The 14,705-nt window shown below is 33.3% G+C and overlaps 1 protein-coding gene across 1 annotated transcript; it reads right to left on the reverse strand.

Moving 5' to 3' along the window:
- Window positions 1-5,594: 5,594 nt before the first annotated feature.
- LOC112456512 (homeobox protein Hox-A4) lies at window positions 5,595-13,559 on the reverse strand. The gene is made up of 2 exons (XM_025019110.1): window positions 11,722-13,559; window positions 5,595-6,785 (listed from the first exon to the last, which is right to left on the reverse strand). The coding sequence occupies exons 1-2, from the start codon at window positions 12,593-12,595 to the stop codon at window positions 6,100-6,102; spliced, it is 1,560 nt and encodes a 519-aa protein (XP_024874878.1). The 5' UTR covers window positions 12,596-13,559; the 3' UTR covers window positions 5,595-6,099.
- Between the last annotated feature and the right edge of the window lie 1,146 nt (window positions 13,560-14,705).

Genomic DNA, 14,705 nt, shown 5'->3' on the forward strand with positions numbered 1-14,705 from the left:
AATAATCAAATTAAATTCGATATTCAAAATTTTTCTATCTTGAAAAGGAGTATAAATTTTGTTAGTCTTAGACTTTTATATTTTTTCAGATGAGGAAATGTATATTTCTAGATATTATCTACTATATATAGTTCAATTTCAGAATTATAATTTTTTAGAAACTTTGTATATTTTCAAATATATATATTATATATATTGCAGTAATATTTCTCTGATTAATATCATTTTAAGACGATGCACGCATATGCCGATATACAACACGGACAAATTCTCATTTTCCATTTGTATTAAACATAAATACACTCTATACTTTCGTAAATATAACTTCTTAGAAATGCACTAACAGTTATGCTATTTAATGTCAACGTGTTAAACAAAAATGCCCGTATTATACCATCTTACGTATGCAGCATTCTAGGTCTTATCGTACTCGCTATTCCGCGCCTTCATAGCCGAGTCGTTACATTATTCATGTTTAATATCATCAAGTATTTCATCCCCCTGACTAAAAGCAACCAGCCAGCCACCACCGGTGGCGGCGCTAATATTGCCAGGAGGGATGGACTCTGATGGACGGACAGCAACGATAACACCTTTGCACGGCATGTAAAGGAAGCTTTTTTCAAAGGCGGCCCTCGAAATATATTTAAACCTTTCTTCCTCGGTATGAATTATTCTGGATTTTATCATCGGTTTTTCGCACTCTAGTTTTATTATTTTAAGCAAATTTAATAAATTACATATCTATCATTCAATTATATTAAACTCGATTATGTTAAACAGATTTTTAAAATGTCTGTAATAGTGTAAACACGCGATCGTATTTTTAGAATAAAGAAAATATTTAATCTTCAAATGGAAAATGAGAATTTGTCCGTGTTGTATATCGGCATATGCGTGCATGCGGTCTTAAAATTACATTAATCAGAGAAATATTACTGCAGTATATCTAAATACTCTAAATAATCGATAAGCAATGTTTGAAAAGATTCTTCTATTTTAAAGATATTTAAAATATACTTACGTAATTTATTACGAAAAGATTATGTATTCTCGATTTATATTTAACGATTGTCTAATTGATGATTTTTATTTTAAGAACTATAAACGCATTTATAAGTGATATAATAGAATGCTGCTCAGATATATGTATATTTTTTTTAATCAAGAAGGACAAGAACATATCAATTTATTATTATAATTTATTGTCATGACATTTGTTTTTTCTAAAATTTTTATTATAAGTATAAATACGTTATTGATATTTTATAATTTGCATAATTGTTAATACTTCCTCTCTCTCTTCTTCTCTCTCTTTCTTTCTCTGTCTCTGCTTTTCTTTCTCAAGTGGAAATTCACTGTTATTATCTTAATACAAACATAACTGCAATTAATTTTGCATTATATCTTGCTCCACTTTGAAACAATAGACTGACCAAAATGTCTACAATAATTTCCAACTAATCCACATCCTAGAGAAGTTAGCGAAGGTGTTTAACATCGATACCTATAGTTTATCTACCCACGGATAGCAAGCAGACAACAGTACATAGATCTTGCAATTAGCGGCTCTTGTGTACTTCCTTCCTTCTACTCGCTTGGAAGCTTGCTATTAATCGTATCGTCTTGCGTTGGATAGAATACATATATTTTAGAATTAAATCATATCGTGTTTCAGATCATGTTTTCGCATCATATATTAAAAATGTTTTTTTTTACAAAAATGAAATATTGCGTACATGCCATATGCAGCAGTTAAATGTCATCTAATTATAAGCTGTGTGTCACACATTAACTATATTACCTTGTAATTAAAACTTTTAGATCAGACTTTTTACATTAATTTGCAAAAAAAAAGAATATATAACAAAATATAACAAAATATACAAATTGTAATATTCAAATCAACTTTACAAAATTTTTAATTTCAGATCTTTTATAAGAAAACTATACATATAAGTATATCCATTGATTTTAATAGACTTACATAAATTAACAGTCGCCTATAAATTAATTAATTTAAAATTATTAAAAAATTATAAAAAATAGAATATATAGTATATTTTACTAATATAACTTTCTGCATATTGTATTTACACATGTAAAGTCGTACTTACTTATAAAAGTCAGTAGTCTGCTAACTGGAGGTGTTATAAATTCAAAAGCTGTCAACAATTATTATAAACATTATAACAAACGTTGCAATTTTATCGATTAACCAAAAACATGTATTAAACACATAGACATTAATAAAAATAAAAATAACTTTAAATATAATTTTGTAAAATTAAAAATATAAAAGTGCTTATACATTATAATATTTATAAAGTAAAATTTAATGAAATTATAATTAAATTTAATACGCTTCTTTATCATCATTTTTTTAACCTGTTATAACAATCTAAAAAAATTGATAAAAGATTATTCCACAGAAATAAGGAACAATAAAACTGTTTAATTATGACCAACCAGCAAAATTGTGCATGTTTCCCATTATCGTTAGAATTTTGTGAAAATCGGAGCCGATATCATTAAATAAATGGAGTTAAATGTAAGAAGCGATTTTGTGTATAGAGATACTATCTAGTATTATCAGCATTCTTCCAAAATCCCATGACTTCGCGGTGTATATTGTATGAGTAGCGACCTTGGTTCACGCCATAATATGTCTGACTTTGGAACCCGGTTGGTAGCAACATATCTAGGCAGTTGGCCGGGATGTTCGCGGCATGGGCGGAGGCAGAACTGCACAGGCGGCCCCCCATTCGCTTTCCGGGTGCCACCCTTCTTTTCGAGCTGCTGCGAGGTATTCCTTGCCCCGGGCTGCGGCAATCACGCACATGCTCGCGCATGCGCTGCTACGGCAACGTCGCACGCATGGGCGCCCACACGATTATATGGGGACACAGGGGGGGATACAAGAAAACAGTAAATATATACTTATGATATACAGTATACACCATAATGCCTCCTGTGATACCTGTAAATTACAATAGCGTATCCATTTAGCACATTGCTTATTTTTCTATTAACTCAAGTATATTTGAGTGTGATACGTTCAATTGTTGTCCCACTAGTTATGTTGCCAATATTCCTTAAGTCATCACTATTGCAATTTCAAAGTGTGAAGGTATAATAAACTATATGTATACATAATAATATAAATTAACTGATATTTAAATTATTCATACAACACAATTTTATAATATAGAAATTAAATTTTGCAAAAATAAAAGGTATTTGTGTTTTATATTGATTGGATTATTAATTTGAAATAAATCCTTTGTGTATCTATTAACATGATTATTCTGAATTATCCAGTATAAATAATTATTAATATTTCTGGACTATTTTAATGTTGAATACATGTAGTTTTACACAGCTACTATCACACTTATGACAAAAATATCTGTTATAATGTTGTCAAATTTATTTATTAGTTTTTAACTTGTTTCATGCACAATATTGCTCTCAGTTTTAGTTTAGTTCTTATCGAAGTTAGAATGGAAACGATATATTATACACATACAATTCAATGCGAATGCACCTGAGGAAGAGATAACGTCAAAACTTAAGATAACGAGTGGTGCTAGCTTTAACTGATTAACGGTGTTTTCTGACAGAATAATAAATAGTGCTAAAAGATTATGAAAAATATTAAAGCAGGAAACTGTCGCGTACGAATACGTAAAAAGAAAACTATTGGACGAAAAGAGTTGATGGACAAGGTTAAATAATGTATACGTGGGAATACGATTTGGAAACATAACGTTATTGTAAATTACGAAACATTTATTTATTCATTTATTTACTTGACAGTTGTATAGTTCATCGATCCTTATGATCAATATAAACATAAGCATTGAAGTGTGCCCAATGATGTCCTTATAGTACATGCTATATACAATTAATAGTTATAGCAAAGAGGGTATAATGTCACACTTATAGAACAATCTCGAAACTCATACACTTATTTTTTATGTTCTTTCACTAGTTACACTAATTCGATTCTTTAGAATTAATGTACCTTAACGTTTATAACTCTGTTTCTTATATCTAATAATATTGTTTTGGTATATCGTCACAGCGGTTCTGTGCATTAATTGTTTGATTACTACTCGCTTAATAGTACAACTTCCGATTTATTCACGGTGCAATTGCGTCCTAATTATTATTGGTCATTCCTCGTTCGCTTTCGGTAAAAATATATACTATTCATTTCGAATTATTTACAATGTCCCGTTACGGAAGGATGTGTTCAAGTAGGGTAGTTTTAATTAATATGTATTATTTTTTTTAAGGTGTTTAAAGAGATCTTTTTTGAAATATTTCGTTTCCGGTAATTAAACTACTCCGGATGGATAATAGTTTTTCAGAATGAGTATGAGATAACATATATATGAAAATTACATGTATTTTTGGTATTACTGAAAATTTGCTGCATTCTAATGTTAATAATAAACACTCTGAAGTCATATCATAATGATTAAAATTTTCACTTGAAAATCCAATTTTCATCTATAATGTACATTAGGTATATAAAACGTTAATACCAACATATAATGCAATAATATATGAAATATGAACATTACTTCGATCATGTTGTAATAAAACTCTCTTTACACTAATATATACATACATAAAATTAGATATATACAATTCACATTTCATCAATTTCCTTTTGGATATTGATATTTATATGAATATAATAGAGAGATGACTAATATCTCAAATTATAAGTTTTGATAAGGGATATCCAGTTGTGTGCTTGGAAAGACATAAAGAAAGTATTAGAATGGCATTTACAACTTCTTTTACTAGTATAATTTTTTAATTGCAATGAAAAACTACATTATAATTTAAGGGAGTCTGCTTACATTTGATTTTACAGTTTTAGTTGCCAGATGTAGAATTCTAATTTGTCAGATATTTTTATATCATATACATTATGCGTACATGCACAATTTTTGATATCATATTATACAGTAGAAATATATGTGTTATCACATGAAGTTAGTAGACATGTTTGGATATAATATAGATATTCATGCGTTAAGAGTTTGAGCCATGCCTAAGTGTTTGACGTGCGTAAAAATTATAAATTCAAGAAATAAGTATAATAACAGATTATATAATATTAAATTAAACAATAAAACGATAGTTTTAGAATTTCTGATAATTATAATACATGAATATCTAGATGCATATATTCAAAATATGTAAACACGTTAAATTTTATGCGATAAGAATATATATCATCTACTGTAGATATGTATGTTATTGTTCAATTTGCATATACTAAAACGCTTATTGTTAGTATCAGGAATCTTTGTTCAAATTTCATCATTGATTGGAATTCACAACAATATGAAAAATTTGATGACAACTATAATTTAACAAATGCTAGTAATAATTACAAGATTTGTCATAGCATTATTATTGAAATAATTATTGAATTTAATTTATTCAATTTTCAATAACTAATGTTTGTAAAATAAAAAAATATACAAATTCAGTCATGTATATAACAGAAAATTATAGCAAAAATAAAATTTCTGGTTATTTTGGTATTAGCAGATTTATTATTAATTATGAATTATTAATAATAAATTTATTATTCATTTATTATTAATGACCTGATAATCTGACAATACTTTATTTTTCATCCAGACATTATTTTCGTTTACTACAGAATTATGTTCCTCTCTATTTTTTATGTTTATCTATGACAAATTTTTCAGACTTGGATTTTAGGACTTTACAAATCAAGGAACATTACATATAATAATATTTAAGAAATAGCTAAATAATTTTGGATCTAGCCGTTTACGTCTTAGTTAATGGATTGCAATTATAGACATTTGTCATATTTATAATATGTACGTAAAAGAAAAATAATACTGCCTTTTGAAGATTGTGATATTTTAACTCACAGTTTTGAGATTATTCTCCTTGTCCACGCTGCAATGAGAAAAACTCAAATTACGTTTATCTAATTTGCAATAAATATCCAGTCAAACGATGGAATTATCCACGGAGAGCGGCCGTTAAATGGTGTTGAAAAAGTTATATCGCTGAATATACCTCACGGAATGGATGTTACAGCGCCGTGAGTCCATAGTCGGATTTTATCGCTGATGGCGGCACAGGAGCTGATACTTGCGACAATCCGGGAGGACTGGTAGCCGGGGCGAGAGGACTGATACTTCCGGAACTTATGTGTCCCAACGGTCCTCCCGTCGGACCGTCCATCATTCCACCCACGTGATGATGACTCAGCTGTGCTTGGAGATGAGCCAGAGAATGAGGATGACCTTGAAAGCTCGGATGAACCACGTTAACGGGATGAGGAATACCAGAGCTGACTCCATGAACTTCGTTCATATCATGACCAATATTTGAGTCCAGACTGTTTTCCATACCGCTGGAAGGCGAGTTGTTGTTTTTCCTTTGGCTATTGTTATTACCGGTGCCGGACTTTGTCCGTGTCGCTGAAGTCTTCGCCGGTTTAGCTGCCGTTGGCGGCGCCTGGCCGTTCGCATTCTTTCTACGTACGTTCTTCGTGTTCGGTAGCTTATGGTCCTTCTTCCATTTCATACGGCGATTCTGAAACCAGATTTTGATCTGTCGCTCCGACAAGACCAGGGTATGAGCGATCTCGATCCGCCGTCGTCTCGTCAGGTACCTATTGTAGTGAAATTCCTTTTCCAGTTCGAGTATCTGATGCCTCGTGTACGCAGTTCTTTGCCGCTTTGGCTCCATTCCAGGTTGATACGAGCCGTTCGCTGAAAGAAGGAAATAGAAATTCAAATATGTTAGTATTATGAAACTATAATATAAATATATAATAATAAATTATCAGTTCCGGAGATAATACTTTCTTTTTTACCTGAGAAATATGTGGCTGTACAAATTGTATTCTAACACATGAATTTCACTTTAATAATAGATTTTTTTTATAATTTCAAGTTAGTTCTTTTCTATCAAAAATTGGATTAGACGTTCTCTTTCAAAAACTTGGACAAACGCTAATATTATTATATCTTTGATTGCATAGATATGGCATAAAAGCTGACTCTAAAATTTTTTGTCTTTTTATTTACAATCTTTCAAATTATATTTGTATGGTTGTTTTCCAAAATTTCGTTAATATAATTTTTAGACCTTAAAAGTGCTAACGTGTAATATATCTGATTGTGAGCGCAGCGCTCATGGAAAGAGCAAATACGTACAGTCGACACTTGCGACTCGCGCTGTTGCCAAACCTAAGCTTTTTACTGTGATAAATCGATGTACTGGTCGATGTCTCTTCCTCTTGTTCTTACAAGACTGTGTTAAGGTCACTATTTCTAACGTCTATTAACCAACTTCTATTGACTATTCTGAAAAGTTAGCGGTCGGTTAGAGTTTAACAGACGTTAAAAATAGTAGCCCTTGATTTGAGAAAACTATGTAATAATGTCGCATTAATACAGTCATATACAGGTGCTAACACGAGAGCATTGACGTTTGTTTGTTAAACGACGGCAAGAGGGTTAAATATTTTATCAATGAAGTCTTATATTAAAACTGTTCTGAAATAAACGTATAAAATGGCCTATATATATGCTTAAAGTTTTTTTTATATAAAACTTTGCAAAAAGCTCTTTATATTTAATTGTTTAGGATACAAAATTATTGGTATCTTAATATTTTTGCTAAAGACAAATTGACATCTAATTCACCAAAAAATTTATTCTTAAAATTGAAATGAAATTTATGTATTTGGATGTTCTTTGCATCTTTTATATTTATATTGTATAAAATGTTCTGCGGATCTACCTTCCTTCACTCGTTAATTAATTAAGGCATTAAAAAAAGATATCAATATTTCTGAATAATTCCAATAATTCTGAATCTTTGCATTACAAGCGATTAGTAATAGCTTTCTATGAATAAAACTCCGAAAATACAAATAACTAACAAAACATTAATTTTAATAACTTCTAATAAAATTTACTTTAACAAAACTTCAACTTTTTTGGATTAACTTATTAATATAGTATTTAATATTAATTTAAAATATCAGTTTTAATAAACCATTTTAGAAAATTATATTTAATATTATTTATATTTAAATAATTATATTTATTACCGGAAATATATATGCACATCGAGAAACAAAAAAATTCTTATAATACCTATTATATTAATAGCTTTTTTATATGATGCTTTGTAAAATAATATCCTGCATATGGCATGAGAAATCGCTGCTTATTATTTCTGTACAGAACTCATTGTTTTCATTCGAAATTAACTATTATTATTTTTCTTAATATTCTCATCTTTAACGTTCTTACTATTAACCTAACAAAGTATTACATATAAATCTTTGAACAATCTTGCTAAGCTATTTATTCCATCATTGTTAGGCACATTATTAGTTCTTTCATGACTTTTTCAATAGACGTTTTACATATATTATTTACAAAATTATAGCAACAAGTTTTGCAAAGAAAGGATTAATATAGAATGCTTGCTCAACAAAAATATATTTTCTTAGGTCACTAAAATGTAGTGTAAAGTGCAAAGAAGCATAAAGAACGATTCGCTTAAGTGGCGCCTGAAACATACCATGCTATTTCAACAACAAAAGAAGAAGAATTCGTTGTATGATTATTACTTTGTATGATTATTACCATAATTATAAAATATTCTTTACGTTGATGTCTAGAGAGATATTATACAAATAATATTTTTATAGCATATGACCATTCGTCACGTCATGGCCGTTTTGAATAGCATCAAAGTCGGCTGAAGTGACTTTTGTAATCTGATCAATCCATGAGATACGCCAGTTGAGTTGTGAAGGTAGAATACGCGTATGCAAATTTACGAGGATAAAAAGTGTGCCAAGCGTACACGCGCATTGGTCCCGCTGAGCATCTTCTAAAGAAATGCAGGAACGCTAGATTATCCTTTGAGAAACTCAAGGTTAAATAATTTGATAATTACCTCGTCCATTAAGTCTGTTTAGTTTTTCAGGATCTATTTGAAATATGAAATTCGTCATGCCATTGATTAATGCTCGGCAGAAATGTCTAAGAAATATTTAAGAACGCGCAAAGGTGAATATATTAATAACCGCGAAATGTCCAAAGTACTTTATAAAATAATCAGATACGATTGAACGCAACGAACGACTGAACAAGTAGATTGGAAAAAAATATCCTGCTGTGGCACGTTGATGTTAATATTTGTGAGTCACGCTAGTAGCAATCCGTGGTGGTCTGTTCAGTCCGATAGAGGAAACATGGGAACGAGTTCAGTTTAGAATCCGTGCAGACATTCCATTCCGAGCTGACCGTCGGTCTCGCAGAGGTCCCTTTTAACTCCGACGTCCGGCGACCGTACTTCGACAACCAAAGGGGAGAGATTGCAGTCTCTGACAGCCCGACGGACGAGCATACCAAAGTTCAGAGATTTCAAATATTAAATCGCGCGATTCCTAGCATAACGTAAAGTGTAACTTACAACATCGTACGTTTGATGGAATATTTTTATAACAGTTCATAACAGTTATAAACGATTTCATCATCTCTGTGCGAGTCATACTTTTTCGATAATATTGAAGATTGTATTTTTTAGTTTCGCTAGACTGACATGTCCTCTCTCATCTATTCTTTATGCAATAATTGAAATATGTTTTATGTTTGTATTCTTATATGGATTAGAGAAGACATATGTCAGTTTAGCAAGATTGAAAAAGTAGTCTTCAATATTATCAAAAAAATTTGATTATATACATTCTATATGTATCTCTCTCTCTCTTTCTCCTCTGTTAATAAATACTTGTAATTTTATATACAGATCCATATCATTAGCAAATTATTTTCAAAATATTATTTACGACACTTTTCTTATCGAAATAAAAGTTTTATAAAAGGTATTTGTTTTTATCATACATTATAAAGTATCATAAATTTATTAATATAATATTAAATCTTCTTAATATACAATATTAAATGTTTAAAGAATAATATAGGTAAAACAGTATCTAAACAATACTTGTTTCCTTAATGAAATTAATTTGCTGTAAAAACGTATTTTTGTTTGTTTTATTATATGGATTTGTATAACGTTAATAAAAGAAATAACAAGTTTTCGTTGCAGACCATTTTATTTGGAAGCATAAATTATAGTTCAGTTTTGCAGTATAAATGGTATGGGATTTTCTTTTCTATTATATCATGTGCAATGGGCTCAATAGAAATATTTGCAAGCTGTAATGACCATGACGTTTTCCGACGTCAAATGAAGTAGAAATTTTTGTGGCAACAAAGCCAGCCTAATTTTGAAAGGATATTACATTGCAAAAACTATATACCTTTGAGAATTCTTTATATATCCGCAAAGTAGTTTCTAGCTTAGCGTGACATAAAATACTACAAATTCTGGAGAAACGAACGCGTTACAGATACACTGCTTATAGAGGCATTGCTCTGTAATTTGCGAGACATTAATTAATACACCTGTGTGTTGTGGTTATGCTCAAAACGTCTTTCTATCTTTATGAAGATAGGAAGCACGCGTATATTAGTTCTGGAAGTAGTTGTCTGATTAATTATGAAAGAAGAACTACATTCGCGCTAATTGCCTTAATTACAACAACCAGGAGCGTTATACCATCACCGGCATCTGTTTCAAGTCTCGAGCGCTACGCAACCTTGCACAATGATGAACGTCTATTTAAAACGCGCTAGAATCTCTGTGTCGAATTTCGAAACTTATTTTTGCCTGCCATACTGAATTGTGTGCTGTGGACGTCCCATTATTGTAGTATACGTTCGCTACTGTACGAAAGATGAAGATATATTAGGCGTAACCAAATTCACCTATAAAACGTGGTGCCGCTACACCTCGCAGGTGATCGCAAGGTGTTAGGATAAATTTCAGCCCATAACTCTTCGGAAACCGTTCTAAAGCTCGTCACCTTGTAAACACATAATGTAATGTGTATACCCAGGAAATACAAACAGATACTTTCGGCAGGTCTCTCGCATTCAGAAAAAAAGTTTTCATAGGCGACGCTTTCGTATCAGTATACCTTTAAATCTGTGAATATTTTCGCTGTTTTATTTTCGCTTATTATTCCACTGTTTCTAACAGTATTGATAAATGAGTATATAATAAAGTAAGGAACTAATAAATGCGTTAACTGGTTTTGTTTAAATTTTTATTTATCGTAGGAGGAATAATAATTCTTAAGAGAGAATTAAAACAAATAAAAACATTAATTTATCGTAATATTATAAATAATATATATAATGGATTTTATGTTTGAGATTATTGAGTGTCTCATATAAGATATAGCAGTGTCGCCAAGAGCCGTCGGATATATTTCTGTAGCGATTAATTGCACTCTTCACGATATAAATCGAAATATCGACAGTATAACGTTTATTAATTGTGGAGTAAGATTGAGATCAGTGTCTCGTTAATTAAATTATGTACGTTTATATATATTTATGAAACAAATGGTAGTTTCGAAAATGGATATAAAAATCTCTTTTTAAAAGTAAAATTATGCAGGGATGAAGATGAAAAATGTGATATTCCGATATAAGTAATGGAAATAGAATAAAGTAAATTTCAATATTACTGTAACAAAATAGTAGTATAGTATTTCGCTATCGGGAGGGAATAACTGAAATAACTGCAGATTTATATGCATAAACTCACCGACGCCTGCAACATGGATTTTTTTCATCCACGGATAAATCGTACGATCTCTGCTTTCATCATCTTCTTCTTCTTCCTCCATCATCCCCGGTGAACCATCCATTTGACTATCTTCTATATCATCCGCATCCGAGCTGTCTTCCACATGGTGTTGTTGTTGCTGTTGCGGCGGCGTCTGTTGTTGACCGCTCTGTATATGTTGAGATTGCTGAGACAACGACTGTTGCGTCTGAAGATCAGGTGAATTGTCTCGGTGCAACTGACCCGAACCGGCTGGACTGCAGGCATTGTTCTCGTGTTGGTGATGCTGAAGGGCATCCGGCTGCTGCACATGATTTTGCATTATAGATGGTGACAGAGGCGTGGAGCCGAGGATAGTTGACGTCGGTACGGATGGTTGTTGTTGCTGCTGTTGTTGTTGTTGACTCTGTATCGACGACGGACACGTGAGCGGTGGTGGTTGAGCTTCCGGCGGCATTGCTAAAGCACCCACCGCGTGATGATGAGAATGTAAACTGGCGTGAACCGCGTGCACTTGGTGATGGTGAGGCCCGTAATATCCTGTATATCCTGTGTATCCTCCGTTTAATTGTACCGCGGAGGAAGTCCCGTAAGGAGTCGACGCCGCCTGATGATGATGCTGGTGATAGCCGTACTGCAGCTGAGATTGTGGATGGCTTAAATGATGACCGCCGCTGCCGCTCGTAAAAAAGTCTGCTCCGGTCGAGGGTATATAATTATTTTGACTGTATTCCTCGTTGGGAGGAAACTTAGGATCGACCAACGAGGAAGCGGCTAGATGATGATTTCCAGCTTGTTGTTGATGCTGATGGTGATGGTATCCACCGGCGGCGGATGGAAGGAAGGAATTCATGTTTTTGAGTACTTTCTTGGGAAAAACACACGCGCACGATAGTCCAAACGAATTTTAAACGACCGCACTCCTCGATTCTTCTCTCTTATCTCGTTTTTTGGATCAATTCTTCGATCCGGCACACCATTTCGAGTTAATATTCATTCTCACAAGCTCACACTGCACGGCACTGCGCTGTGGTCCATCGTCCACACCTCACCGCCTCTTGCGAAAAGGGGTGACGTTTTCTCGAAAGGAGGAAAAGAGAGAAAGAAGGAGAGGGAGAAAAAGAGAAAAGAAATGGAAAGAGCGGGGCCACAACGGAGCACAGGACTCCCGGTGGACAGCTGCTTATTCTCTCCTCTCCTTCCGCCACTTTCGCGATCCTCCACGACCTCGTTCGCTCCTTCCCGCCCACCGGAGCCCAATTACCATACCACGTGACCACAAAACCGACCAATCGGAGCTGCTCCTAGTCCGCGACCATGATGGATAACCACGGCACGCATGCAACACGTGAGTGGCGCCGCGAGAACCACTGCGGCAGGTGCAGCAACTTCTTGCTTTGCTTCTCTATTTCACGATTGTCATCGGGAATTCCGTAGACACTCCGTAGCTTATTAATTTCTACGCACGTTTCCAAGTCTGACTCCCTAATACACTACGCACTTGTCTTTTTCATAAACTTTCACTTCTTCGTTCACATCGTCAGTTTGATGCGAGTATCAAACTGACTTTCCTGCAAACAATTCTAATAAGTCAAGCATTTTCATACGAATCATTTTTTTTTTAATAAATGAATACGTTATCTTTGCACTGCACTTCTGTCACTGCTTCGTTTCGAACTGTAAGTGAGTTTGTACAATAAATATAGAGATCGAGTCAGACGAGAAGTTTCCTCGGAAAGCTCTGAAAGTGAGCTCGTCCCTCGTCGGCAGAAACTCGTCTGGCAACTCTGGTTTGCCTCCAACCTCCAACTCCCTCCAACTCCGTTCGCGCCGGCTGGTTTTGAGCCGATGCAGAGAGCGGAGTCCCCTCTTTCTCGTCATGCGTCTTCTCTAGAGTTACCCCCCCACTCCGCGGCGGCATGAGACCAACCCCCGCCACGGAAACAGTGGATCTTGTGTGCCCTTATGGAGCATACTCGAGGGTACCTATAACCGTGGAGTCACTCCTACATATCCCTTTAACCCGCCTCCATGCTTCTGAAATTCATCTTGTACCGGAGTCAATGCTGAGAGAAACGGTGGCAATGAACGTTAATGCTGTTGATATCGAATACTATTGCGAGGGCAATCGTGCTACTAATTCAGAATTACTTGTGATCAGCAGGTGTTACCATAACCGCCCATTACACCTCCATTTACCAATATTATTGAAACCTGAGAGTTAATTGATCCCTATTAAGTCTTTTTTCTATTAGATGGATATAATTTTATATCTAAAGTTGCTATTAATAAAATACTTGTCATTAATTGATATCCGTAGAAATAAATTAAGGTATACTTTCTATATCTATGTCAAGTAAAGAATAGATACGTTTATTAATTTTATGTTAATTATTACGAAACAGGGATAATGAGTAAAGTTCGATTGAAAGTGAATGATGTGTTTTATGCTATTGTTAAATCAGCTATCTTTAATTTTATAATTAATTGGCATTCCAGTCTGAAGATGTTACGTAAAGCGAGTTCGAATTGGCTAAATTAATAGTAATAGATCTGCCGTTCGATTACACTCTGCTTATATTAATGCACTAGTGTCTCGGCGTACTCGGTCAAGTACGTCTACTCGCGATCAGCTGCGTGGCATAGAGAATATAAAACGCCGAGTCATTACACAAAGAGCATACTCACTGTGTTTTGCCTTGGTACGACAATACAGCACGGTAAATTTAAGCTACATTGACTGTGCCGTATAAACTATCCAGGAAATAACAGTATATTGCAGAACGGTATTATAGAACAAAGGTATTATAGAACGGTGTGAGTCCAAGATTCGTCTCGTATGAGTTAAATAAATTTTATTTCAAAATTCAATTTTTTTGGAAAAGCGTTTCGTTGTTGAAAGTTCTTTAATTAATATCAGATACGCGTGAAATGTAGAGAAAATGGATACGATTTAGGGTTGA

Source organism: Temnothorax curvispinosus, unplaced genomic scaffold (assembly GCF_003070985.1).
Source record: "Temnothorax curvispinosus isolate PA1 unplaced genomic scaffold, ASM307098v1 QBEX01000632.1, whole genome shotgun sequence".
Taxonomy (NCBI): domain Eukaryota; kingdom Metazoa; phylum Arthropoda; class Insecta; order Hymenoptera; family Formicidae; genus Temnothorax; species Temnothorax curvispinosus.

Excerpts from the sequence above, each read along its gene's own strand:
- LOC112456512 (XM_025019110.1), bottom strand. The coding sequence starts at position 12,595 with ATGAATTCCTTCCTTCCATCCGCCGCCGGTGGATACCATCACCATCAG. Across the intron at positions 6,786-11,721 it reads AATCCATGTTGCAGGCGTCG|CGAACGGCTCGTATCAACCT; the intron begins GTGAGTTTATGC and ends TCCTTCTTTCAG.